The sequence below is a fragment of the Ceratotherium simum genome, chromosome 10 (assembly GCF_057802395.1).
Source record: "Ceratotherium simum simum isolate JZ-2026a chromosome 10, ASM5780239v1, whole genome shotgun sequence".
NCBI classification, from domain to species: Eukaryota; Metazoa; Chordata; class Mammalia; order Perissodactyla; family Rhinocerotidae; genus Ceratotherium; species Ceratotherium simum.
The window spans coordinates 71,529,532-71,556,070 of record NC_141909.1 but is presented as its reverse complement, the minus strand read 5'-3'; the positions used below and the strand labels follow the sequence as shown (position 1 = coordinate 71,556,070).

The following is a 26,539-nucleotide window of genomic DNA, read 5'->3' as shown; positions in this document are numbered from 1 at the left end:
TTTAAACTTTTTGGTTGCTATTCATATGAATACGATTGATTGTTTAGCTTTTTTTTTTTTTTTTTTGCTGAGAGAGATTGTCCCTGGGCTAACATCTGTGCCAATCTTCCTCTATTTTTTTGTATGTGGGACACTGCCACAGCATGGCTTGATGAGTGGTGTGTAAGTCCACACCCAGGATCTGAACCTGTGAACCCTGGGCTGCTGAAGTGGAGCGAATGAGCTTAACCACTATGCCACCGGGCCGGCCCCTGTTTAGCTTTTTAAAACCTTTTTATTTTGAAATAATGATAGACATAAAGTTGCAAAAATAGTACATAGTGTCCTGTGAACCCTTCATCCATCTTCTGCCAATGGTGACATCTTATGTAACTGTAGTACAATATCAAATCAGGAAATTGACATTGGTGTAATATTGTTAATTTGATTATAGGCGTTATTCAGTTTTTTCGAGTTTTTGCATGACATTTTCTGTGTGTGTTTGTGTGTGGGTAGTTCTGTGTAGTTTGTTCCCATGTATAGATTTATGTTACCACCACCATAATCGAGATACAGAACCATAAAGGAATTCCCTCATGCTACCTGTCACTCTCATCCATGCCCCCTGGCAACCACTGATCTGTTTTCCATGTCTATTGTTTTGTCATTTTGAGAATGTTAAATATAAACAGAACCATACAGTGTGTAACCTTTTGAGATCGGCTCTTTCAGTAAGTATAATGACCATAAGTTATTGCATGTATCAATAAATCAGTTCTTTTTATTGCTGAGTAGTATTTTATTGTATGGATCCATCAGAGCTTATTTAACCATTCACCCATTGAAGGGCATCGGATTGCTTCCGGTTTTGGGGTATATGAATAAAGTTGCTATAAACATTTTTGTACAGATTTTTATGAACACAAGCTTTCATTTCTCTGGGGTAAATGCCCAAGAGTGCAATTGCTGGTTTGTAGGTTAAGTGCATGTTTTGTTTTATGAGAAACGGCCAGACTGTTTTCAACTGTGGCTGTACTGTTTTACATTTCTACCAGTAATGTGCAATAGATCCAGTTTCTTTGCGTCCTTTCCTACATTTGATGTTAGCACTGTTTTTTATTTTAGCCACTCTAATAATATATAAGCTCTCATTGTGGGTTGAATTTACATTTCCCCTGTGATTAATGATGTTGAACATCTTTTCATGTGCTTGTTTGCCATCTATATATCTTCTTCAAATGTCTCTTTATGTCTTTTGTCCATTTTGTAATTGGATTTTTTTTATAGTGTGCTTTTGAGAGTTCTTTATATATTCTAGATACAAATCTTTTGTCAGATATGTATTTGCAGATATTTTCTCCTAATCTGTAGCTTATCTTTTTATTCTCTTAACAGAGTTTTTCACAGAGCAAAAGTTTTTAATTTTTGAAGTCCAATTTATTAGTTTTTCCTTTTATGGATTTTGCTTTTGATGTCATTTCTAAAAACTCTTCATCTGGCCCCAGTAGGGAAGATTTTCTTCCGAAAGTTTTTTTTTTTACATTTTATATTTAAATCCATGATCTATTTTTAATTAATTTTTGTGTAAGGTATGAGGTGTTTAGGTCAAGGTTCTTTTTTAAAAAATTTTTTGACTACGTGCGTCCAGTTACCCCAGCACTATATGTGGAGAAGACTAGTGTTACTCCAGTTGCTTTTGCACCTTTGTAAAAAATCAGCTGGCCGTACTTGTGTGGATCTCTTTCTGGGTTGTCTATTCTGTTCCATTGATCTGTGTGTCTGTCCCTCTGCCAACATCACATTGTCTTGTTTTTTTGTAGCTACTAGAAAGTCTTCAAGTTGGTAGAATGATTTCCTTCTACCTCATTCTTTTCTAAAATTGTTTCATCTATTCTAGTTCTTTTGCCTTTCTTTATAAATTTTAGAAGAAGCGTGTCTCTACCTATGAAAAGTCTTGATGAGATGTTGTTAAAATCCCTAAAACAATAGATCAGTTTGGGAAGAATTGACATCTTTAGTCTGGTGAATCTTCCAGTCCATGAAAATGGTATAGCTCTCCATTTATTTAGATCTTCTGTGGTTTCTTTCATCAATGTTTTGTAATTTTTAGCATACCAATCCTGTATATGTTTCGTAAGGTTTATACTGAAGTATTTCATTAATGGGGGGAGTGATTGAAAATTGTATTGTACTTTTCTGCTAGAACTAGGTATTTTTTGTTATCCTTTTTGTAGATTGCTTTGGAATCTTCTATGTAGACAATCATGTCATCTGGAAGTGGAGACAGTTTTAGTTCTTCCGTTCCAATCTGTATGCCTTTTATTTCCTTTTTCTTGCCTTATTGTGCTGTCTAGGGCTTCTAGTATTATATTGAATAAAAGTGGTGAGAGCAGACATCCTTGTCTTGTCTCTGATCTTGAGAGGAATTATTCAGTCTTTTACTATTAAGTATGAGGTGGTGGTGTTAGTGCCATCAAGTTGATTCTGACTCCTGGTGACCCTGTGGACAGCTGAGTGGAACCCTGCCCGGTGTTTTTTGTGCCATCCTCTCATCTTTCGCTGCTGTATCAGGCAATACTCCGCTGCTATTCATAGGGTTTTCATGGCCAATTTTTTTGGAAGTTGGTGGCCAGGTCCTTCTTTCTAGTCTGTCTTAGTCTGGAAGCTCTGCTGAAACCTATCTACCTGCTGGAATTTGAAATACTGGTGGCACAGGTTTCAGCATCTCAGCAACTTGGAGCCACCACAGTATGACAACTGACAGATGGGTGATGTGATTTCCTGACCAGGAAATGAACCCGGGCCATGGTAGTGAGAGCGCTGAATCTTAACCACTAGACCAACAGGGCTGGCTGTAATTGGTTTACTAACCTATTACTTGAAAACAGTAGAGAAAGGATTCCTCACACATAGCTAGTCACCTGCATCTGTTGCACATTCAGCCACAGGAGACTTTGATCTAATTCTTAGTTTGTTAAGCTTGTTTTTTTTTTTCTTTTTGTTTTACAGTCATGAATTGATGTTGAATTTTGTTAAACATTTTTTCTTCCTTCATTGTAATTATCACATGACTTCTTTTTTTTTTTTTCTGAGGAGATCAGCCCTGTGCTAACATCTGCCAGTCCTCCTCCTTTTTTTTTCCCTGAGGACGACTGGCCCTGGGCTAACATCCGTGCCCATCTTCCTCTACTTTATATGAGATGCCGCCACAGCATGGCTTGCCAAGCGGTGCGCACATGACTTCTTTTTTAATCTTTTAATGTGGTGAATTCAACCTTGCATTTCTCTGATAAACCCAACTTTTTAATGTTTCTACATTTGATTTCCTCATATTTTGTTTAGGAATTTTGCATCTTTGTTTATGAGCAAGATTGGTCTGTGATTTTCTTTTTTCTTTGCTCTTATTTTTCTCGTTGGGTTTTGGTATCATCGTTATGCTAGTTAGTTGCATAAAATTAGTTGGGAAGGATTTCCTTGTTTTCTAGTCCTTGGAACTATTTATGTGATGTTGGAATTATTTCTTCCTTAGTTATTTGGTAGAACTCACTAGTAAAAGTCATCTAGACTTGGATGTTTTTCCTTATGGAAAGGTTTATTGATTATTGATTTAGTTTCTTAATAGTATTTTTTTCTTCTTGAGTCATTTTTGGTAAGGTATAGATTTTCTCCATTTTATTTAAATTTGCAAATGTTGCGTCAAAAATTTGTAAGATTGGCCTGTGATTTTTGACTTTGTTGATCCTATGCTTGTTTTCTTTTGATTTTTAGGAAGTGCTTTTAAGCTTTTAAATATTTGGAGATTTTCTTTTTTGTTGTTGAAGTATAACAGTTTAGAAAAATTGTGTCTAGCTCTGTGACTTGACATAAAGTGAAAACAGTTGTGTAACCAGCATCCAGATAAAGAAGTAGAACATTACCTGCACTCAAGAAATCCCCTTTTACACTCTTTCAGTTACATCTCCTCCAAAGGTATTTACTATCCTGACTTTTAACATCATAGATTAGGTTTCCTTGTTTTTTTGAACTCTTTATAGAAATGTAATCATATACTATGTGTAGTGTATTGTGGCTTCTTTCACATAACTCTCTTTGTAATGTTAATCCATATTGTGTGAGGCAGTAGTTTATTCATTCTCATAACTGTATTGTATTCTGTTGTATGAATGTATTACAGTATACCTATTCATTTTGTTGATAGACGTTTGTGTTTTCTGTTTTGACTACTATGAATGGTATTGCTATGAACATTTTTATGTATTTCTTATGGTGGACACATGTATGTGTTTCTGTTGAGTAAATACCAAGGATTGGGTCCTGGGGTCTACTTTTTTATTTATACTTTAAAATTTATGTTTGGTGTAAGTGCTTTCTTTTGTTTAATGTTTGCATGGTGTATGTTTCCATCCTTTCACTTTTAGCATCTCATATTTTTTAATGTTTTTTATAAGCTCTCCATCTTGCAATTTAAAAATCTTGGTCTTTTAACCTGATCATGTATATCATATATACATATTATAAAAGTACATGGTATGTGCTAAGTGGTGTTCTAAGTGCTATATATATTAACTTACTATAGCTTTCAATTTTTGTTTGGCTAATTTCCTTATTTCACCCTATTCTTGAAAGTTATATTCCTTGGATGTAAATATCATCTTTGCAATTATATTCTTTTCCCACATTGAGGATGACATTTCACTGTCTTCTATCTTATATTGTTGCTGTTGAGAAGTCGCCTGTTATTTTAAATACTGTTCCTTATAGGGTAATATGTCTGCTTTAAGGTTTTGTTTTCTAGAATTATTATTATTATTTTGAATTTAATTCTGTTTGGCTTCTTGAATTTGTGGATTGGTATTTTATGATGTTCTCCTCAGATAGAGGCCTCTGCCTCCTTCCCTCCCTCTGGTACTCCCATGAATTATAAGTTAAATATTTTTATCCTTTTTTCTTCTCTTTATCTCATTTTTATTTTTCTCTGTTCTACATTTTTGGATAATTTCTTTCGACCTCTCTTCCAGTTCTCTAATTCTAATAGCTTTTTCTAATCTGCTAATAAACTCGTCCATTGAGTTTTTAATTTCAGTTTTTATATTTTTTCATTTTTAGAAATTATTTTTTTGTTCAAATCTTCTAGTTTACTCTTTGTAATGTTTTTATTCCTTATGGATATTTTAGACTTGTCTTTTACTTCTTAAAATTACGTATATAGGGGCCGGCTCCGTGGCTTAGCGGTTAAGTGCGTGCGCTCTGATGCTGGCGGCCCGGGTTCGGATCCCGGGCGCACCCCAGGGCACCACTTCTCCATCCAACGCGAGGCCGAGTCCCACGTACAGCAACTAGAAGGATGTGAACCTATGACATACAACTATCTACTGGGGCTTTGGGGGGAAAAAAATGAATAAATAAAATCTTTAAAAAAAAATTACGTGTATAGTAGTTTTGTAATCTGTTTGTAATATCTGAAGTCTTTGTGGGTCTGTTCTTGGGATTTGGTCCAGTCATGTGTCGCATAACAATGTTTTAGTCAACGACAGACCGCATATACAATGGTGGTCCCATAAGATTAATGCTATATAGCCTAGGTGTGTAATAGGCTGTACCATCTAGGTTTGTGTCGGTACACTCTATCATGTTCACACGACGACAAAATCACCTAATGACACATTTCTGAGGACACATTCCTGTCGTTAAGTGATGCGTAACTGTACTTTTGCTGGTTCTTGCTCATAGTGCCTTGTTTCCTTAGGTACTTGGTTATTTTTGACTTGATAATGCTCACTGTTCTAGAAATGTCATAGTGGGGGATTCTTTGAGGCATAGAATGAAGGTGCCTTCCTGTAGGCGGGACTTGGATTTACTTATATTAGGTGTGTGGGGGTAGTACTAATCAGGGATCCCTGAGTTCATTTGTTGAGGTTCTCCGGACCACTTAGGTAGTGTGAACCTCAGCAAATGTGCAGGCTCATGGTCAAAACTAATTAGCTGTGTCTCCTTTGTATCTGTTATTACTTTGTGCTGGTTAGTACCGAGGCAGCCTTCTCTGCTATCCCCTGTGGGTGGTGATGGGGGCATGGGCACATGTTGATTTCTGGTTTACTCTCTCCTTTGCAGGTGTTATCTTTTTGGAGATGGAGTTCCACGTTAATGTCAAGAGGGTCTCTTATTTGACATTTTACCTTGATAGGTTGCGATTTACCTCTGTCCTCTTGCCCCGTAAGACCACCAAAACTGAACTCTAGATTCCTCAGGTTGGCAAATGCCTTCAGGGCATAAATGGATATAATGCTCTAGTGTTCCATTTACTTCTCTGGGTTCCTTTATTCATTTAGATTTTGGCCTGAGTAGTTTGTGGTGCTTTAAAAAATGTTTATTTTGGATATTTTTTTCTATCATTTATAGTTTTTGTAGTTGGAGGGTTAGTGCAAATAACCTAGCTTGCCACTAATGGAAATGAAAGTAAAAATAAAATTAAAATTTGGGGTATGTTCAATAAATAAAGTGATTTTCATTAATTAGATAAATCAATTACTATAAATTAGAAAGTAGTGATAAATTATTTGAGGATGCAGGTTACTTTTCATGTTTATTATGGATGTTGTTTATACCTGTTTTTTGGTTTGCATCTAATAGTTTTCTTATTTTAGAGGTAAAAATATTTCCATCATGGCTCATTCAAAGACGAGGACCAATGATGGAAAAATTACTTATCCTCCTGGTGTCAAGGAAATCTCAGATAAAATATCTAAAGAGGAGATGGTGAGACGATTAAAGGTGAGTAAAATTGAGTTATGTGTTTTGGACATTTGTTTAGGGTTGGGGGGTCACCTGTGGAAATCACGTAGGGCTGTATCTTGTGAGGGCAACTTAAAAAAGCGAATCAAAGCAGAAAGTGGCAGGGAAAGGAGAGTGGAGTAGATAAAGAACTGTAGGGTTCCTTTGTCTGTTGTTAATGAGAGAGCAAATTTTTTTTTTTAGGGTGAATCTTAGATATTCTAGGGCCTCCTATACATAGATCTAAAGAACAGATCCACAGTACTCTTATTCATTTTTGTCTGTAGAAAGTTGTCTTCTTTTTCTTACATCTCATTTATTTTATAAAAACAGCCATTTTAATCTGAGAAAGGAAGTTTTAAGTACTGAGTACTCAGGTTGGATTTTACTTTCTCATAAGTTATTTTGAGAGTAGGTTCAAGAGCTTTACTTTTAGCTTCTGTCTGTCTTTCTGACATGCAGCAATGAGTCAGGATTCATGGTGAACTTCCATAGATTAGGCATTTACTGTATGGCTAGAGTCTCTTCATATGTGTTGGAATAATGTTTCACATTTTCCTTCAGGGCAATGATGGTCTCTGTGATTGTTAAAATGGTGAAAGGAGCAGAGTGGCCAAGGAAAATGTTAAGCTGATTTGTCAGTTAGTTAGTTCAGATGTTCTTTATTTTTGAGCATTTTTTTCCCTTTTAGGTTGTACCTACTTAGACATTTATGTTGCTTTATGTTATTATTTAACTGTATTTCAACAGTTAAATAGGAAAACCGTTAATCATTGAAGGCCCAGGAGCCTTAAAGCAAAGTACTATTTTATAGCTATTGCTGAATGGTTTATTTTTATAAGAAGAAAAGGACCTTAATACTATTATAAATTTCACATAAAGCTTTAGTGTTATACCTTTGTGCATAAGTGTTAGAATGTCAGATATCAGATGTTTATTTTTCAAAGGAAAAAGATATCTTTGAGCAGATTAAATTTACCAATATGTGGATATTTTATCTAGTTGGAAACTTGTGTATATTTCATTAAAAATAGTCAAGCTACAAACCCTTTCTATATATGACATGTTTTATTTTCTATGCATTTACATTCTCTTGACCTATTGAATTTTAAGAGAAATGAATACATTTATTTCCTCAGATTTGTTTGTATTTCAGCAATGATAGGTAAACATCCCTGTTTGCCGAGAAACTAATGTTAAACACAGAGAGAGACTATGCTTATAAGCTGATCAGCATTTAGTGTCTTTTAGAGATGTTATTTTCTCAGACAGTATCTGTAATTTAGAGGACTCATATGTGAGTTATTAATGAGTTTTATAACAGCATTGGTGTTGTAGACGGTAGTGAGGAATTCCCATGATCTGGCCTTTAAGTAAACTTTGTTAGTCTTGGTGGAATGATTTCCACAGTGCTCACATTTAGTGTTTGTAGTCTGCTTTCATTATTTTGTGGATATTTATGCCCAAAAGTAATCTGCTTAATATACTTTTTCTTCATTTATTTTCCTAATTTACACTTCCCACTATTTTTAGCAATGTTCTTAGAGAAATATAAAAAGGATTTAATGTGGGATGATAGTAATTTTTGATAAGTACAAGTAAAGGTGTAAGTTTTATAAATTATAACAATTTGTTAATATGTAAGATTTCATTGTTTATGTAATTTCTAGAGTTTCCTATAATATTTTATTCAAAATAAACTTAATCTCTTACTCTTTTGAGAAGAAATTTGAGAGAAAGAAAGAGTTCCCTGCATGTAGCTCTTTTTTTTCCTTCGTCTCTTTTCATAATACACCTAGGCCATCAAAGCATATATCTTAAAAGTAATAAAATTAAAAAGTTGGGAGAGTAGCCCTGGACACCATACCCTTAAACTAACTGTGGTGCCAGACTGGAAGGAGTAGTCTACTGTTGGTTCTGGCATCTGGCATAGCAGAACCGAGGGTCTGTTCTGTGAGGAACAGTGTTTCTCATGGCTGCTCTGAGAATTCAGTAAGACATTGGACAATTTATTTCTCAAAAGTCTAGCTCTACAGCAGAGTGGAAATTCTTGCAGTGTGTTTCAAGGACCAAGTCATAGGCATTGATACTTGGTGGCTAGTCTTACTTGTTGATTAGTGTTTGCAGCACCACCTAGTGGATGCCAGATGGTCACCTTTCCGTTAAAGTTGTATTGTATGTCTGTTCCTGTCAAGTTAGGCAATTTTATTAAATCTCATTTGAATTACAGACTGAGGGTTCATTGTAACTACTAATACTGAAATTAGAGAAAGCTCTTCACGGAATTCAACCTATACCGTTCCTCACCATTCTTGTTTCCATTTCACTTCTATGTAAATGTTGTTGAAAAAGGAAGCATTTCCTGTAGCTTCCTTCTGCTCACTCCGTACATGCCAGTGAGTCTTACTAATGAACTATCCATATGATATTCTCTGTTACTCTGGCACAAGAAATATTCTGTTGGATGCTATGGTTGTTACTTCATGGTAGCTTTTAACATTTAGGGATGCATCTTTGTCATCCTTGAATCTGTTTATGTATTCTTTTTAAGCTGAATATATAAATCCTTTTTTCTGGAGTGGTTTAGGCTCAGATGGAAAAATAACTTGTCATCCTAGGTTTTTCTTCAGAGGTATACTTTTTCTCCTAATAAAAAGATTAGATGTATTATAAAAAAGGGATGCTATTTTTAGGAGGGACATAACTCCTTTTAGTCCAGTTGTAAAAATGAGACCAGAAACACTATGTAAGGCTAGTTTTAAACTTTTAATATCTGGTTAGCAGGTATGATGGATAAATGAAAAGTATTTTACATAGTCTTTTAAAGAAAAATTATTTACTCTGTAGTTTTAGAAGGCTCTTGTTCTCTCAGACACTTTCAGGGGAAAAATGAAAGTATATTTATTGGAAGTTAACCTTTGCAATTAATTTGTTTTTCTTTCAAATGACTGCATTTTTACATGGAGGATTTTATTATTTGATTATTTTGTTTATGTATAGATGGTTGTGAAAACTTTCATGGATATGGACCAGGACTCTGAAGAAGAAAAGGAGCTTTATTTAAACCTAGCTTTACATCTTGCTTCAGATTTTTTCCTCAAGCATCCTGATAAAGATGTTCGCTTACTGGTAGCCTGCTGCCTTGCTGATATTTTCAGGATTTATGCTCCTGAAGCTCCTTACACATCCCCTGATAAACTAAAGGCAAGTACAGATTTAAATAACTGCCAAGATTGATTGATACTTTCATTTGTCTTTCTAACTAAAATGAGAGTTAAAATATTTAGATAATTTCTTTGGATTCTTTGACATTAGCTGAAGCAATCTTTTGTTAAACTTCTTCTGTTTTCTTTAGAGCTTACTTCCTCCCTGTTCCTCCCAATTTAGTACTTACTTTTGTAAAACAATTTTTGATCTTCAGGATAAGAAGTAGATTAATACAGTGTATTTTATACTTTTTATATTATGTCATCATGAGCTCTTTCAGTATCACGTGGAGGATACTTCCTTTTCCCTTTTGAAAATCCATATTGAAGACTATGTTCATTCTTTAGAAGATAGTATCTAATATAAACCTGAATTTATAATATATGAATCCTAATTCATTTAATGGAAGCTGTGATGTGAATTGTTTTGAAGAAAATACAGTGAAAAAAATTTTAATGAAGAGGTAGAAAAGACATCTAGTGCTTGGTTATGGTAGTTGTAAGTAAAGCCATATGAATGGAAAATCTTTAGAAGATGGGAAAAGAGGAGGAATAGCGTGATTGATCCAGCTGGTAGAAAGCTTGAAATAATTAGAGCTGTGCAAAAAGATACTGAATAAGGCAGCTTACGAAGAAAATTAGAAAAACCAGTAGTAAAAGATTATTGTTGAAGCTATGGGTTAGAGAATGAGTCCACAAGAAGATTGTTAATATCCAGCGTGAAAAAATGGCACACAATTTAGATTTATTTCATTTAACAAATATTGATGTTAATTATGTGTCAGAATCTGGGTTTTCAGTGGTGAAAAACAACCCAGACATGGTTCTTGAACTCATGGAGTTGCTTCTTGATAATTGGAGTGAGGAACCTGCTCATTTGATCAAGTCTGCCAAAATTCCAGTATGGAATGCCCAAACTGGTTTGGCCATGCTTGTTTTATATTTTGATTGGTAAAAGAATCTCAGGATGGAGGAGGAAGGGAGCAATATTTGTCATTTACAAGTGGAATTGAATTGTAAGATTTGAGAATGGTCAGAAAGTTAAGGTAGGTAGCATGAGCTCGTCTGTGGAGTTGTATACCCACGTTTCTAATTGTGAACCTCTAATTTGGAGGTAGTTAATTGGTTTAAGGAGTGATTGTACTTGGTTGACTGTGGGCTATGGCTTTTCCTCACTAGGTGTCTTGTTGGCATTCTCATGAAGAGGGAAGTCTAACTTAAGAGTACTGCTGCACTATTTTTTCTAACGCTATTGTTGATTTCTCAATTTGCATAATCAGTGACCTTTCTCAAGGCTTCCCAAAAGAATAGCTACAGATCTCTTCTATTTATAACAGGACAGTTGATGAGAAGAATATTGAAGTGCTGAGATTAGAGTCTTTTTGGATTATTCCATAGCTGAAGACTTTAAAGTATCTTATTTTTTCTGGTCAATTTTTTTGTTCTTATTTTAAATGCCTCTTTTTTCTTTTATTGGGGTAGTACTTAAAAATTATTTATTTTGAGGGTATTTTCTAAATATCCGTGGAATAGTTTTCACTCTGTTTTGATTAGCATCAAGTTTGTATTTTTCTTTGTCTACAGTAGTAATAATAGAAAATGGTTACATTTTGATCCTTTTCATTGTCAGTTTATTGTTGTCATCAGAAAACACCTGGCTTTATATTTAGGTCAATAATTATTGGAGAGTTTATAAATGAGTGACAGTTGTCTTTCCATCTCCAGGTATGGTCAGTATGGCAGTTAGTTCTCTCTTAGTCAAACCAGGAAGGGTTCATTTCTGGGGGCCATATTTTATACAGTACTACTATCAAAGTAACCATTTTTGAAGCATGTACTTTTGATAGTATTTTTCTTGAAAAGCTACTCAGTCATCTGCATGTTACATTTTTTTCCTTTTTAAAAATATGCTTATTTTATACTTAGAAGGGAAACATTTTTTTCTCTTTTCTTTTTATTGATTGAATAGCATACCTCTTTGTAGAATTAGCTTTCATAATTTTAACCTTTTCCAAACTTTTCAAAAACGTCATCTCCATAAAAATGTGACTCAAAGTGACATTGAGTCTATCTCTATCCAGGTACAAAGGGGGATGTAGTAAAAAATCAAAAGCAAGAGATGTGGATAGATTGAGAATAGGTAGAGAAAAACAAGTAATTATAATGATTAGGTAGGAGCTTGATGGTTAACTTCTAAGGGTCTTTTTAAAATTTCTAAGCTTCTGTGATCTGTTGTCTTTTCACCTGGTGATTTTATTTTGGAATTTTAAGTTTTCTAAACTGTGTTCTTGCTATATAATTACCATATATAATGCTGTTCCATCAAACCTGATCAGCTCTCAGTCATTGCAATCTTTTTTATTCTAGTAATAGCATAAATTTTAGTTTACTCAGTTTTCGGGTCTGTTTTTTTAATTTGCTGTAAGATGAAGTTTTTCTTTCTCTACTTTAAGATCATGATAAATGATTTACTGTTTTCCTATGAAGAGTAATAAGATATTTGGTGTTTTCATGTGATGATATACTTTTAAAAAATTCCAGCCAAGTGCAATTTTTTTCCTGGTTCTTTACAATTTATCATGATAGATACGCATGAGTGCTGAATTAGCTTTAGGAGTTCAGTGATACTTTTATTTAGCATTCGTAATCTAAACAATACTTTGTCTTTTTTTTTAAAGGATATATTTATGTTTATAACAAGGCAGTTGAAGGGGCTAGAGGATACAAAGAGCCCACAATTCAATAGATATTTTTATTTACTTGAGGTAAGCAATATATTATATCTTGAGATGACATTTTAAACTGGTTTTTGTGCTTGTATATTTTTACTAATTAAACTGTTTACCTTGCACCTTTTTTACCTCTTATTTTTAGAACATTGCTTGGGTCAAGTCATATAACATATGCTTCGAGTTGGAAGATAGCAATGAAATTTTTACCCAATTATACAGAACATTATTTTCAGTTATAAAGTAAGTTTATTTTACTAGGAATATAATTTTCTTTTTTTTTAATATAAAGAATTTTTAACTTACAGATGAATCCACATAAGCTGTGTTTGTTTGGAAGGCTGAGAGTTGTAACTTAAGAACTCCTTACATTATTTTTATAGATGTTTTAAAAATGAATAGAACTTAATTTGTATTGTAAGGAATAATAACAAGAGTGGCATAAGGCAATCTACAGCCAATGTAAAAATGTTTTTTGGATTATGTTTTTTTTATCTTTTATTTAAATTATTAATTAATATTGCTGACTCCTTAATTCATGTGAATAGTTGAGTTCTTTTGTGTATTCTTTAACATTATCTACTAGAATTAGCTTCAGTAAAGCAATTTGATTTTCTGAATTTAAGAGAAACTAAAGTTGCATTTGATTTAATTACTTTTGATTGTGAGACTGGTTAAAATTAGCGAAAAGTAACCTAGGAAATGTAGTTTATATTTTGGATACTACTGTAAGATTTGGGAGAGAGGGAAGCTTTAAATGAACAAATAGAATTTGATTTAATTAATATTTTAGTATCATTTCCTATAATGTTTTTCATGACCATGTTATGTTTAAATGCTGTACATTTCAGTTATACTTTAAATAAAATATCTATTTTGAATTTCAGCAATGGCCACAATCAGAAAGTGCATATGCACATGGTAGATCTCATGAGTTCTATTATTTGTGAAGGTGATACAGTATCTCAGGAGCTTTTGGATACAGTTTTGGTAAATCTGGTACCTGCCCATAAAGTAAGTAGCAATATATACTAAAAAGATGCCTAAAGCCTGTTAATATTAAGGTCCAGGATTTGTGCTGATGTTCTAAATACAGTTTATCCTGCTTTAACCTTAGTTTTGGAGAATTGTTTCATTGATTAATATTAATAAATATTAATTGTATTTAATGTTTAATAAAACACAATACACTTAGTAGTCACTAATTAAATGAAAAGAAGAAATAAGATCTAGTTCATGTGATAAAATATCTGTAATAACTCAGTTTTGTATAGGATATGTTTAGAAGAGTGAGTTAATAGCTGCTTAGATGCTATTACATAACTTTATATGTTGGGAGCTACTGCAACCTATGGGCCTTACTAAAAGTCAGTGATACTGTAGGTAGAGAGGAAGGGTGAAATTAAAAAGGAAGTCTCTACTAATTTGGAGACAAAGGATATGTTGATGACAGTGTTTCTTGCCTGGGTGATGTTAATCAAGGTGTCTGTGTTTGTGTTTGTGTGTTTTGTTTTTGAAAATGACTGCCTTTCCTGCAAGCAGTTGGAGATATGATTGTGATTCACAAGTCGTCTAGGTTAAAGAGAGGGGCACAAGAATCACCACTATAAAGATCTGTGCAAACTTAAGACCTTTCTGGCAATATATAATCTAAGTTTACAGCTACACAGCATTCACATAAATAATGCTTCAGTAAAATGACCTCATAATCCAAAATTTCCAAACTCTTAAAGAAAATAGTCTGCCGAAAGTTAGACACTACCAATAGCAAGATTAGACCTGAGAATTCAGATAATATATTTATTAGATAAAAATAGTAAAATAAATACCCTTAAAAGGATTAAAGATAATATATGCTTAAAGAGATTAAGGGCATAAAAGTCAGAGTTAAAAACACGATAACTAGACATATGTAAGGGGAAGAAGGTTAGGAAAAAAAGTAAGAATGAAAAGTGGTCATTGAAATTAGAATCTTTATTAGGTTATAAAAAATATTTGGAGAACTGGGAGGTAGATCTGAGGAAATTATACAGATACAGTGAGATAAAGAAAACATTAAAGATACTAAGACATGAAAGATAGAATGAAAAAGTCCAATATGTTTAATAGTGATTTCAGAACACCAAGTAGAGAGTGTAGAAGAGATGATATTAAAATAGAAATTTGGTTAAAACGTTCCAGAATTGATGAAAAGCATGAATTTATGGGCTAGGTAGCAAAAGTGTCATGACCAGAATGAATAGAAGTAAATCCTAGTTGGCGCTGGCCCAGTGGTGCAGCAGTTAGGTGCGTGCGCTCTGCTTCAGCGGCCTGGGGTTCGGATCCTGGGTGTGCACTGCTGCACCGCTTGTCAAGCCATGCTGTGGCAGTGTTCCATATAAAGTGGAGGAAGATGGGCATGGATGTTAGCCCAGGGCCAATCTTCCTCAGCAAAAAAGAGGAGGATTGGCACTGGATGTTAGCTCATGGCTGATCTTCCTCACAAAAAATAAATAAATAAAAAAATAAATCCTAGTCAAGGCACATTCTGGAGAAATTGTAGAATGCTAAAACAGAAATAATCTATAAAGCACCCAGAGGGAAAAAGCATAGCCCTTACCAAGAAATAAAGGTTAAACAGGTTGCTGACTTCTCAATAGCAAGGATAGATGCCAGAAGATAATGGAACTCGATTTCCAAAGTGCTAAGATAAAATAACTATATATATATAGAATGAGAGAGAGAGAGTTGCATATCCAATTTGAGTGAAATTAAGACATTAAATACTCACTTGTCAATAGATCCTTCCTGAAAGAACTACTGTGTGAGTTCTATCATTTTAAAATGATAGAAAATGAATTTAAAAGAGTTGAGATACAAGAAATAGTGGTGAACAAAGAAATGCTCTAAATAAGAACTAATATATAAAACAAAAACAATAGCAATAATAATTATAATGATTAAAGGGGTATTAACAAAATGGTCCTAACTGGATATAGATAACTTGTAAAGATTGAATGGCTTAATGGAGTTAATGAGTGGTATGATCCTGGTGATGATCAGGAGTATAGAGCTGTTGATTAAAGTAACTTTAAATGAAGTATTCATGTTAACATTGTAAGGATTACAATAAAAGGAAGAATTATAATAAATGTAAATGGCCCAAATTTACTACTTAAGAGGGATTGTCATATTGGATTAAAAGTAATCCAGCTGGTCATTGTTAATAACAGATAACAATAAAAATACTGTCAAAAAAGGTTGAAAGTGAAAGGATGGAAAAAGACTTGCCAGGCACTAACTGAAAGAAAGCTGAAGTAGTTTGTATTAATATTAGATGTAATAATCTTTAGTGGGTAAGGAAGGGATTTATACAATGATGAAAGGTTTAGTTCTCAGGAAGATATCTAAACTTGTATGTACATAGGCTCAAAATATATAAAGCATAAATTGAAAGAATTATGAGGAGAAAGAAACAAACTCACAATTTGGTTGGCCATTTTAATGTGTTTCCCAGTGATTATAAATCAAATAGACCAACAGTTTGTAAGGCTATTGAGGATTTGAAACACAAATCTAACAAGCTTATAACAATCATAATTAATCTGTCAAAAGAATAAATTATAATGGCAATTACAAAATATTTATAAATGATAATTAGAATGATACATATTAATACTTATGGCATGCAACTTAAAATGTTTAACTGTATAGCTAAGTGTCCAATTCAAGAAATTATGAAAATATCATCAGAATATACAAAATATACAAGGAAGAAAACAATGAAGTACTGAAATCACTGAAATAGAAAACACAGTGACATTTCATAGAAACCCAAGTTGGTAATTTGAAAAGTGTATTAAATAGGTAAAACCTTGGCAAGTTGAATCAGAAAAAGGGAGATATGGTATCAATATACAGTTTTAGAATGAAATCGGGAACAGCAGACGTTAAAAAGATTAAAAAACAGTTCCATGAACAATATTTTATGCTAACATATTTGGAATTAGACATAACAAATTCCTGGAAAATATTACTTACCAAATTTGTCTTGAGAGAAAATCTTGAACAACCTTTAACCAATGAAAGAAATTTAATTGGTTTTAAAAACTATATCTGTAAGACAAACCAAAACCTTTCCTTCCAAACAACAATAATAACAGCAATAGCAGCGGAACTCAAACCAACCACAAAAGAACTTAAACTCATCATCAGGAAATTTCTATTAATCATTTAAGTGGCATATGATCCTAATATTCAGCAGACTTTTCCAGATTATAGAAAAGGAATGAATGCTCCATAACTCACTTTGTGAGTGGAATGTAACCTTCATCGGGAAACTAGACAAAACCAAGTAAGAAAGGAGAATCATAGGCTAATTTAATTTAAAATAGAGTCACATAAATCCAATATAAAATAATAGTAGACAGTATCCAGAGTGGTATAAAGTAATATTGATAATGAGCAAGTTGGCTTTATTTATTTATTTTTTTTGTGAGGAAGATCAGCGCTGTGCTAACATCTACCAATTACCCTCTTTTTTTGCTGAGAAGACTGGCCCTGGGCTAGCATCGGTGCCCATCTTCCTTCACTTTATATGGGACGCCACCACAGCATGGCTTGCCAAGCAGTGCGTTGGTGCGCGCCTGGGATCCGAACCAGTGAACCCCGGGCTGCCGCAGCGGAGTGTGTGCACTTAACCGCTTGCGCCACTGGGCTGGCCCCCAAATGGGCTTTATTTTGGGAATATAAAGATGGGTTAACATAGAACATGTTTGCAGTAGACTAAGATATTTGTGTAAATTAAAAGATCAAATGAAAAAAATAACAGTGGATGTAGAAAAAGACCATTTTATAAAATTCAGTATAATTTATGATAAAAACTCTTAGCAGATTTGAACTAGAAGGGACCTTCCTTAAACTGATAAGGATATGTATGATACTGTACTTAATGGTGAAATGCTGAAGCATTCTCTGAAGTTAGGAATGTTGTAAAGATGTCAGTTCTACTAAGGAAAACAGCAAGTATGCTATTTCTAGTCAGCTTTAACTAGAGGTCTTAAGTTAGTGGAATAAAACAAGACAAATAAATAAAAGATAAAAAGAATTAGAAAGAAGAAACAAAGCTGAAATTATTTGCACATGATATGACTGCCTGTGCGGAAAACACAAAACAGTGTATAGGTAAAGTTTCAGGACAAATAAGAAAATTCAACAAGATTGCTGGATAGCAGATCAATATATAAAAAATATGTTGGTATAATTTCAAAAAATTTTCATTTGTAGCTTTAATAAAGACTTGAGCTACTAAGAAATTTAACAAAAATGTGCATGATCTTTGTGTTGAAAATCATTATAGTTGATTATAGTTGATAATCACTATAGTTCTATAGTATAGAAAATCATAATCAGTTCTCTGCATACTCTAATAGATAACCCAATCAAAATAGAAACTATGAGTGTGTGTGTGTAATTTGATATACTGATTCTAAAATTCACATTGAAGTGCAAATGGCCAATAATACCCAAACAATTTTGAAGAAGAATAAGAAAGTGGGGACTTATCCTACCTGGTGTTAAGACATTGTTTTTTTTTTGTTGTTTTTTTTTGTGTGTGAGGAAGATCAGCCCTGAGCTAACATCCATGCTAATCCTCCTCTTTTTGCTGAGGAAGACTGGCTCTGAGCTAACATCTGTTGCCAATCCTCCTCCTTTTTTCCCCCAAAGCCCCAGTAGATAGTTGTATATCATAGTTGCACATCCTTCTAGTTGCTGTATGTGGGATGCGGCCTCAGCATGGCCGGAGAAGCGGTGCGTCGGTGCACGCCCGGGTTCTGAACCCGGGCCGCCAGTAGCGGAGCGCGAGCACTTAAAAGCTAAGCTACGGGGCCGGCCCTAAGACATTGTTTCCATATGTCCCTTTGACTGTAATTATGTAGTAATAGACAAAGGGACATAGACGTATGGAAGTAATGGAGAATTTACAAATGGATGCATGGTTATATAGAAACTTGAAGTGTGGGTATTACAGGTTATTGGAGGGAATAATGGACTATTTAATGAATGGTTTTAGGACAATTGAATGTCCACATTATTTTCAATGGAAAATAATATTAGATTCTTATTCCACACCATACATAAAAATAAATTATAGATAGAATAAAGATCTAAATCTGAAAACAAATCTTTAAAATTTAATTTGAAAATATAAAACAGCATCTTTTTTTTTTTTTTAAAGATTTTATTTATTTTATTTTTCCCAAAGCCCCAGTGGATAGTTGTGTGTCGTAGCTGCACATCCTTCTAGTTGTTGTATGTGGGACTCGGCCTCAGGATGAACGGAGAAGTGGTGCCTCGATGCGCACCCGGGATCCGAACCCGGGCCACCAGCATCGCAGCGCGCGCACTTAACCACCAAGCCACAGGGCCGGCCCCTTAAAACAGCATCTTAATCTCAATGTAGAAAATAATTTCTTAAGAAAGGTATAGATAACAGAAGCCAAATAGGAAAAGGTTGATATATTGGATCACATTGAAATTGAAAACTTCATTGTGCTCTAAGACACCATAAACATTGTGAAAAGATAAATATAGATTAAGATATGTTAAGTGTATAATTGACAAAGGTTTAGTTTATAGAGAAACTCTACAAATAAATAAGAACAAGACAAAACAGCCCATTTGAAAAATGGCAAAGATAGAATTTACAGAAAGTTATTTTTTGTATGCACAAGGAGGCATATACAAGACATATAATTTAATGTCTATGAATAGGAGAATGAGTAAATAAGCTATAGCATATTTATAATAAAATACTAAAACAGCAATTAGAGATGACTGAAATAATATAATAAAAGCATCAATGCAGGTACATCTGAAAATATGCTGAATGTGAGTTTCAGGATCTATACAGTATTCCTGTTCTCTGTAATATGTTTAAACTGGATTAGTGATTCCATTTTAGATCTCTGGTCTTGATTCCTTCTGTCATCATCAAAATCTCTTAGAAACACATGTTCTTACGATCTTTTTTCTTGTACTTTTTTTTTTTTTTTTTGTGAGGAAGATCAACCCTGAGCTAACGTCCATGCCAGTCCTCCTCTTTTTGCTGAGGAAGACGGGCTCTGAGCTAACATCTATTGCCAATCCTCCTCTTTTTTTCCCCCAAAGCCCCAGTAGATAGTTGTATGTCGTAGTTGCACATCCTTCTAGTTGCTGTATGTGGGACGCGGCCTCAGCATGGCCAGACAAGCGGTGCGTCGGTGCGCGCCCGGGATCTGAACCCGAGCCGCCAGTAGCGGAGTGCGCGCACTTAACTGCTAAGCCACGGGGCCGGCCCCACCTTTTTCTTTTCATACTTTACTATTTGTTATGTTTCTTGTTGTATTCTTGGACTTAAGTGTGCTCTGAGATGTGCTTGAGTAAATCTGCTTTCCCACAGCAGCCCCAAACTCTTTTGCCTTTCGCACCTGTGGGCCCCCCATTCCTCCCCACACTAGAACCCGGTTCATCCTCTTATGTTTTGGTTCTTCTGGACCTGGAGTGAAACAGCCTGTATTTGTACTCAGCTGAACTGATTTGACTTTGGGATTAGATTTAAAATGACTAAGTATATCCTCTTCTATTGAATAAACATTTATTGACGTTTTCTATGTGGTTTACCTTATGCTATGAACGAGATATGAAGAGAATATAATTATCCTTTCTTGAGAGGGATCTTATGATCAAGTAGACCAGTTAATCTTAAGTGAAGAAAAGTAACTTTGCCTCTCTGTCTTATTCTAATTGAGTCTTACATAATTTTCTCATTCATTTACTTAAGAATAGCTTTTTGAATGCAGGTAATATTTTGTTTTTCATAGTTAGAGATATATAATATAAATATTATTTATGTTTTTCAGAATTTAAACAAGCAAGCGTATGATTTGGCAAAGGCTTTACTGAAAAGGACAGCTCAAGCTATTGAACCATATATTACCAACGTAAGTCTTACTTGTAATTGGTTGTCAGAAGGATTAGCCAAAATTTTAAAGATTTCTAGAAGCAAAATTTCTGCAAGTAGTACCTACTTTAAAATTTTGTGTTGTTTTAGTCTTTAAGTAATGTATTTTCTTTCTCCTTATTTAAAATTATTCTTGGTTAATATTTTCTGAAACTTTGGCTCTCACCTTGTTTGTTCATTCATTTGCTTCTTTCAAATTGCCTAGGAACTAAAACAGCTTTTATTTTGGTTATCAAGATATTTTGTTTGTTTCTAATGTTAGAAATAAAATTAAATGTAATTAGATAAAATATACGGAACTTTTCATTATTCAGAGAAGTTGCTTACAGCTTTTTGGAGATTAAATTGATTTGTACAAGAAGATGATATGAGCTAATATCAAGACCTAAAAATTGAAGGCAAGTATGAATGGAAGGAATTTGGTGAAAGTAGCCTATTTGCTAACCCTGGGGTAGATTCCGTATAAATCTACCTTTTCTGAGAAAGGGGAAAATTGGAATGAAATGAGCCCTTTTAGGATTCCAAATCTACTTATTTACGATTGACCATCTTGTATTTATTTTCAGGAGAAATGTATTTTAGCTGATAGGTTCACTGATAGAAGCTTATTGTAAGTTTTATTTTCTCTCCACAGTTCTGTTGAGTTGCACAACTTTAGATGGCATTATTCACATTGTATTCCATGTGAATGGTGCCTCCTGGAACAAATCTAGAACAGTGTTAATGTTGGCCTCTGGAATAGTGTAGCAGTTCTTTCTCCATCTACTTTTCACTCTCACCTACCTCCAAACATGTAAAGGATGTAAATCTGTCTTCTGGAAAAAAGTGAGAAAGAAAGCCTTTTATAATTACTTAGGTGTTTAATTTTCCTGAAGTGTTGAAGAAGAATTTGTCATGTAGTATACAAAAATTTAAGTCATTATATAAAATACATCATGAAAAGATGTACTTTGAAAAGTAACATTCTTTATAAAACAGTACCTTGGCAAATCCTGGTTTTTGTTTCTGGCTTGTGGCCTTAAATAATTCAAAGCACATGATGATTTAGAAAAATGTATTTGATTTGTAAAGAAATTGTTTTGGAGGGTAAACTTTCAGAAGTTGAAAATCAAGTTGTGTAATCTGTCTTAATTAATAGTTCCAAGATTGGCAGAGAATTCTAAATATTGATTTCTGCAAGTTTTCTGAGTCTTGGGTATTGGCTGGAGTAAATTGGTTAGATTGAGTAGATTGAGTTTTTTTCATTATTGACTTAACGGCAGTTGAAGTGTGTAGACCCAGATTTCAGCATTCTGTGATTAATTACCCCTTCTCTTTTCTTTTGCTTGGAGTGCCTTTGAATGAGGGTCTCCCTGACCCATTAGATACACTAGGTGAGCTCCTCCTGGTGGTCATTTCTTTAAATTGATGTTGCCAAGCCAGATCTTTTTTAGAGGAACACTTGCCTTTTTTGATGCCTTTTTTTGGCATAAAAATAAGAAGATAACACTATACCATGTTGATATCTTTTCTAGGATTGGGGAAATAAATATTTGATTGGGTAATAAAATAAAAAAGGTTCAAGATAGAATGATGGTATTTGTTGGAGCTAGGTGATTAGGTTCAATAAACTATTCTCTCAACTTTTTGTGTATGTTTGAAATTACTTATAATAAAAGTTAAAAGAAAGATAAAAGGACCGAGGAACTTTTAGCAGTCCCAGATAAATCAAGGCAAAAACATTACCCTATCACCTATGCCTTATATTAATTACCTGCTCTTGGTTCTTGCCTACAGAAATAGAACCCCCCACCCGTACTTTCTTGTTATATCTTTATCAGAAGCTGAGGGACGAGAGGCACAGGATTAGTAGAATGGTCTAAACACACTTTCAGTTACATGTTTCCAGTACTTTGTCCATTATTTTCTTATCTCTCCCTGTTTTGTTGTCCCTTGTCTTATTTGAAGGTTAGCCAAGAAGTCATTAAGAACTGCTGTTTTTTTCTCCTTTATTCCCTTATGAATCTTCTTATTTTTCTACCTCAAACCTATACAATTACATGTAAAATTACTTTCTAGAACTTAATTGTCTTGTAGTAGGATGTAAAATAAATACAATGTTAAAACCATTCTCAGCCTTTTTGGACTTGTAATAGCCGTTATTCATTTATCTTCCTAGTAGAGAATTAGAAGCAAAAAGAGAGGTAGGATACTGAAGTAATAATAACCCCACTTCTATCTCTTTTCTCATATCTTTTTCACTCTCCTGCATATGGACACATTCAAGTTTGCTCTTTATAGATAATGATTCTTACATATGTAGGACTTAAGAAATCATTATGGTGTTGTAGATTATTTTTTAAAATAGAATTTGTTGTAACTTGAGAACTCAGGAAACTAAAAAGTATATGTTTTTTTTTTTTTTTTTGGTGAGGAGGACTAGCCCTGAGCTAACATCTGATGCCAATCCTCCCTTGTTTTCTTGAGGAAGATTGGCCCTGAGCTAACATCTGTGGCCATCTTCCTCCACTTTATATGGGACACCGCCACAGCATGGCTTAACAAGCGGTGCGTTGGTGTGCACCCGGGATCCGAACCTGCGAACCCCGGGCCGCTGCAGTGGAGCACGTGCACTTAACTGCTTGCGCCACCGGGTCCGCCCGCCCCAAGTATATGTATTTTTAAAGAAGGTGAAACTATCAAAAAAAGTACATAGCGACAATTCAAAAAATTTCCTGCATGGATCACTTCTTGGTAATGTTATTTTTTACTAGATCTTTTTAATCACGAGTTTTAGGTAGATGGCACAAAATAATTCTTTTGGACTGAAAGAAATGTATCAAGTCCATCTTGATTTAGGTAAAATTTGATTGAATTGCTTAATCTTGCTTAACCTTAGTTTTTGCATCTGTAAATTGGGGTTTATAATGCTTGGGCTGATGGTAGAGAATGTGTTATTTAATGGGAAAGCACTTTTGTAATTAAAATTGAGCATTTAAGTCTAAGGTAGACATTATTCCTGAGCTTTAACTTACTCATATTTCTTTCATTAGGAGGCAGTTGTTATAAAATAATTTAATTTGTAGTGTGAAAATTACCCATTTGTAAATGAAAGACTAATGTTTTTTGGGAGGAAATACTTTAATCAAATCTGTATCTACCTCCTCCTAAATTGTAAGCCCTCATGGAGGGCTTGGATTGTTTTACTTATATTTGTATCATAGTACCTGTTACATATTATTCATTCATATACTAAATATGTTTTGGGTACGTACTCTGTGTCAGGCGCTGTGCTAGGCTCTTGCTGTACAGTGGAGAAGACTGACTTGGTCCTTGCCTTTATGGAGATTATAAGTGTTAAATAAATGCTTTTGATGGAATTTGTAAGAAGGTAAACCAGGGAATGATTCCCGCCCCCCCCAAGTGAGTTTTCCGCAAACTGATAGAAGAAGAGGATGGTTTAATCACCAAGGTGGCCAGATTGGAAAGGATTATTGTTTTTTGTTAAGGAAAGGTAGATTTACTGTTTTTAAACAGGAGAAAATTTATGAACAGAAACGACAAAGCCATTTTATTTTCAACCTAAATGAGAATTTAACCTTTGATATCATGAAATTCTCACAAAATTGATAAACAAGGAGGACAAACAAGTTATTTTTAAAACCAATAAAAAAAATCATAGTAAAATTTAATTTATTCTTTCCTCCCCTTCATGGCTAGGTAGTTTGTACAGGTTTATAGGCCTAAAAAACTTCATTTAAGAACAATTCAAAAACCTAAAACTAAGTAGAAAAGACAAAGAAATGTCAAGTCCTTGACTTTGTACTTTCCATATAGAAAACCTAATTAAGCCAAGTTTTGTTGTTAAATGTCACAGAGAGAAGAGATCAGGGCAGCTTATGTGGTGTTAAGAATACTTAACTTGGGGCCGGCTCTGTGGCTTAGTGGTTAAGTGCACGCGCTCCACTACTGGTGGCCCGGACTTGGATCCCGGTCGCGCACCGACGCACCACTTGTTGGGCCATGCTGAGGTGGTGTCCCACATACAGCAACTAGAAGGATGTGCAACTATGACATATAACTATCTACTGGGGCTTTGGGGAAAAAAAGGAGGAGGATTGGCAATAGATGTTGGCTCAGGGCTGGTCTTCCTCAGCAAAAAGAGGAGGATTGGCATGGATTTTAGCTGCTGATCTTCTTCGCAAAAAAAAGAGAAAATACAGTGCTTTAAAAAAAGAAAAAGAATATTTAACTTCTTTAAGGAGACAGAAGATACTGTTGAGAATGTTTTATATATGCTCTGGGTTAATTTTTTACGTATTTGGAAGACTTTAAATAGAAAGGAACTTGACCGTTATGGCATGTATTTTTACCAGTTTTGGTAGTAATATAATGAGTGATCTGAGTGTGGAAACTAGTTAGAGCTGGCTGCTTATAGAAGAAAATTTTTCAAATTTGGATTTTCCTTGTGTTGATGTATGCTTTTAATTGAATTTTAATTAGTGCTGTAAACCTTATACATATATATACCTTGTTTATCAAAATATGAAAGAAAAAAGGATTAGAGAAAGGTTGTTTTTCATTATAAATATAAAATTATGTATTGTAGAGGCCAGCCCAGTGGCCTAGCGGTTAAGTTTGTACACTCCACTTTGGTGGCCTGGGGTTCATGGGTTCGGATCGTGGGCGCAGACCTACACACCGCTCATCAAGCCATGCTGTGGTGGTGTCCCACGTACACAATAGAGGAAGATTGGCACAGATGTTAGCTCAAGGACAATCTTCCTCAAGCAAAAAGAGGAAGACTGGCAGCAGATGTTAGCTCAGGAGCAATATTCCTCACCAAAAAAAAAAAAAAAAATTACATATTTTAAAATGGAATTGGCTCCTACTATGAAGGTATAAGGCTTTATCTTTGGTGCTGTTGTCTTCCATACATGCCAAGGTGAACAAGATGTGATTCCTTGCCCTTGAGAAATTTATCTAGTAGAGAAATTAAGACATGTACACAAATAACTGTAATACAGGATAAAATATGGTAAGTACCATAATGGGGATTAAAGTGTATTTAGTAGATAGGGTTTTATCGATGTGTTGATTGATGAGTCAATACAAATTGCCTATCTTTTATTGTCTACAAGGCGAATTCCATGTTTTATCTTTTCATATAGCCTGTACTGGTTTCCCACCTACAGTTAGAAAATGTTTTGATATGCTTAGTTTAACTTTGTATAAAATAATGAATAAAAAAGATTTTAGAAAATTCATTTCATATATGGTATTTCTATTAATGATATATTTTCTCTCTCAAAAGTTTTTTAATCAGGTTCTGATGCTTGGGAAAACATCTATCAGCGATTTGTCAGAGCATGTCTTTGACTTAATTTTGGAGCTCTATAATATTGATAGTCATTTGCTGCTCTCAGTTTTACCCCAGCTTGAATTTAAGTTAAAGGTAACTCTTCTAAAAATAAAGTGGTTCTGTCAACCAGATTAGCAAAGAGCATTATTTTGTGGCTTTTTAATTCTTATAGTGGTTTGAACTGAATGTTACAGATGTGATGGTATATTACTGCTGTTTATTTACACGTTTGTGCTTCGCCTATTTGTGTATCTCCACTGCCTGGCGTGGTGCCTAGGAGATGGTAGCTGCTTAATTAATGATTAGGGGGATGGCATTTTCCTCCAGATATTTCCTAGATAAATTCTAGATTGTGAGTAACTTTTGAGGTCATAGCTATACATCAAGCTTATATTTTCAAGGTGCAGTTTATAGTGGTCCCAAGACCCCTTGATTGTGCCATAAAAATAGTTTAAGGCCTGTTATCTGCATAGTGTGAAATATTTTCCCTTTGTGCATATTATCTTATACTTGCCTATGTTGAAAACTCCTT

General features: G+C 34.2%; 1 protein-coding gene across 6 annotated transcripts in view; it reads left to right on the top strand.

The window, feature by feature from the left end:
- PDS5B (PDS5 cohesin associated factor B) overlaps positions 1-26,539 on the top strand; it is a 190,988-nt gene that overhangs the window by 62,400 nt on the left and 102,049 nt on the right. For all 6 annotated transcript variants that reach the window (XM_087436211.1, XM_087436209.1, XM_087436208.1 and 3 more), the window contains exons 2-8: positions 6,624-6,750; positions 9,751-9,954; positions 12,635-12,721; positions 12,831-12,928; positions 13,573-13,699; positions 20,566-20,646; positions 25,960-26,100. In XM_087436211.1, coding sequence (XP_087292337.1) covers positions 6,643-6,750; positions 9,751-9,954; positions 12,635-12,721; positions 12,831-12,928; positions 13,573-13,699; positions 20,566-20,646; positions 25,960-26,100 — 846 coding nt within the window. In that variant the 5' untranslated portion in view covers positions 6,624-6,642. The remainder of the gene's footprint in view (positions 1-6,623; positions 6,751-9,750; positions 9,955-12,634; positions 12,722-12,830; positions 12,929-13,572; positions 13,700-20,565; positions 20,647-25,959; positions 26,101-26,539) is intronic.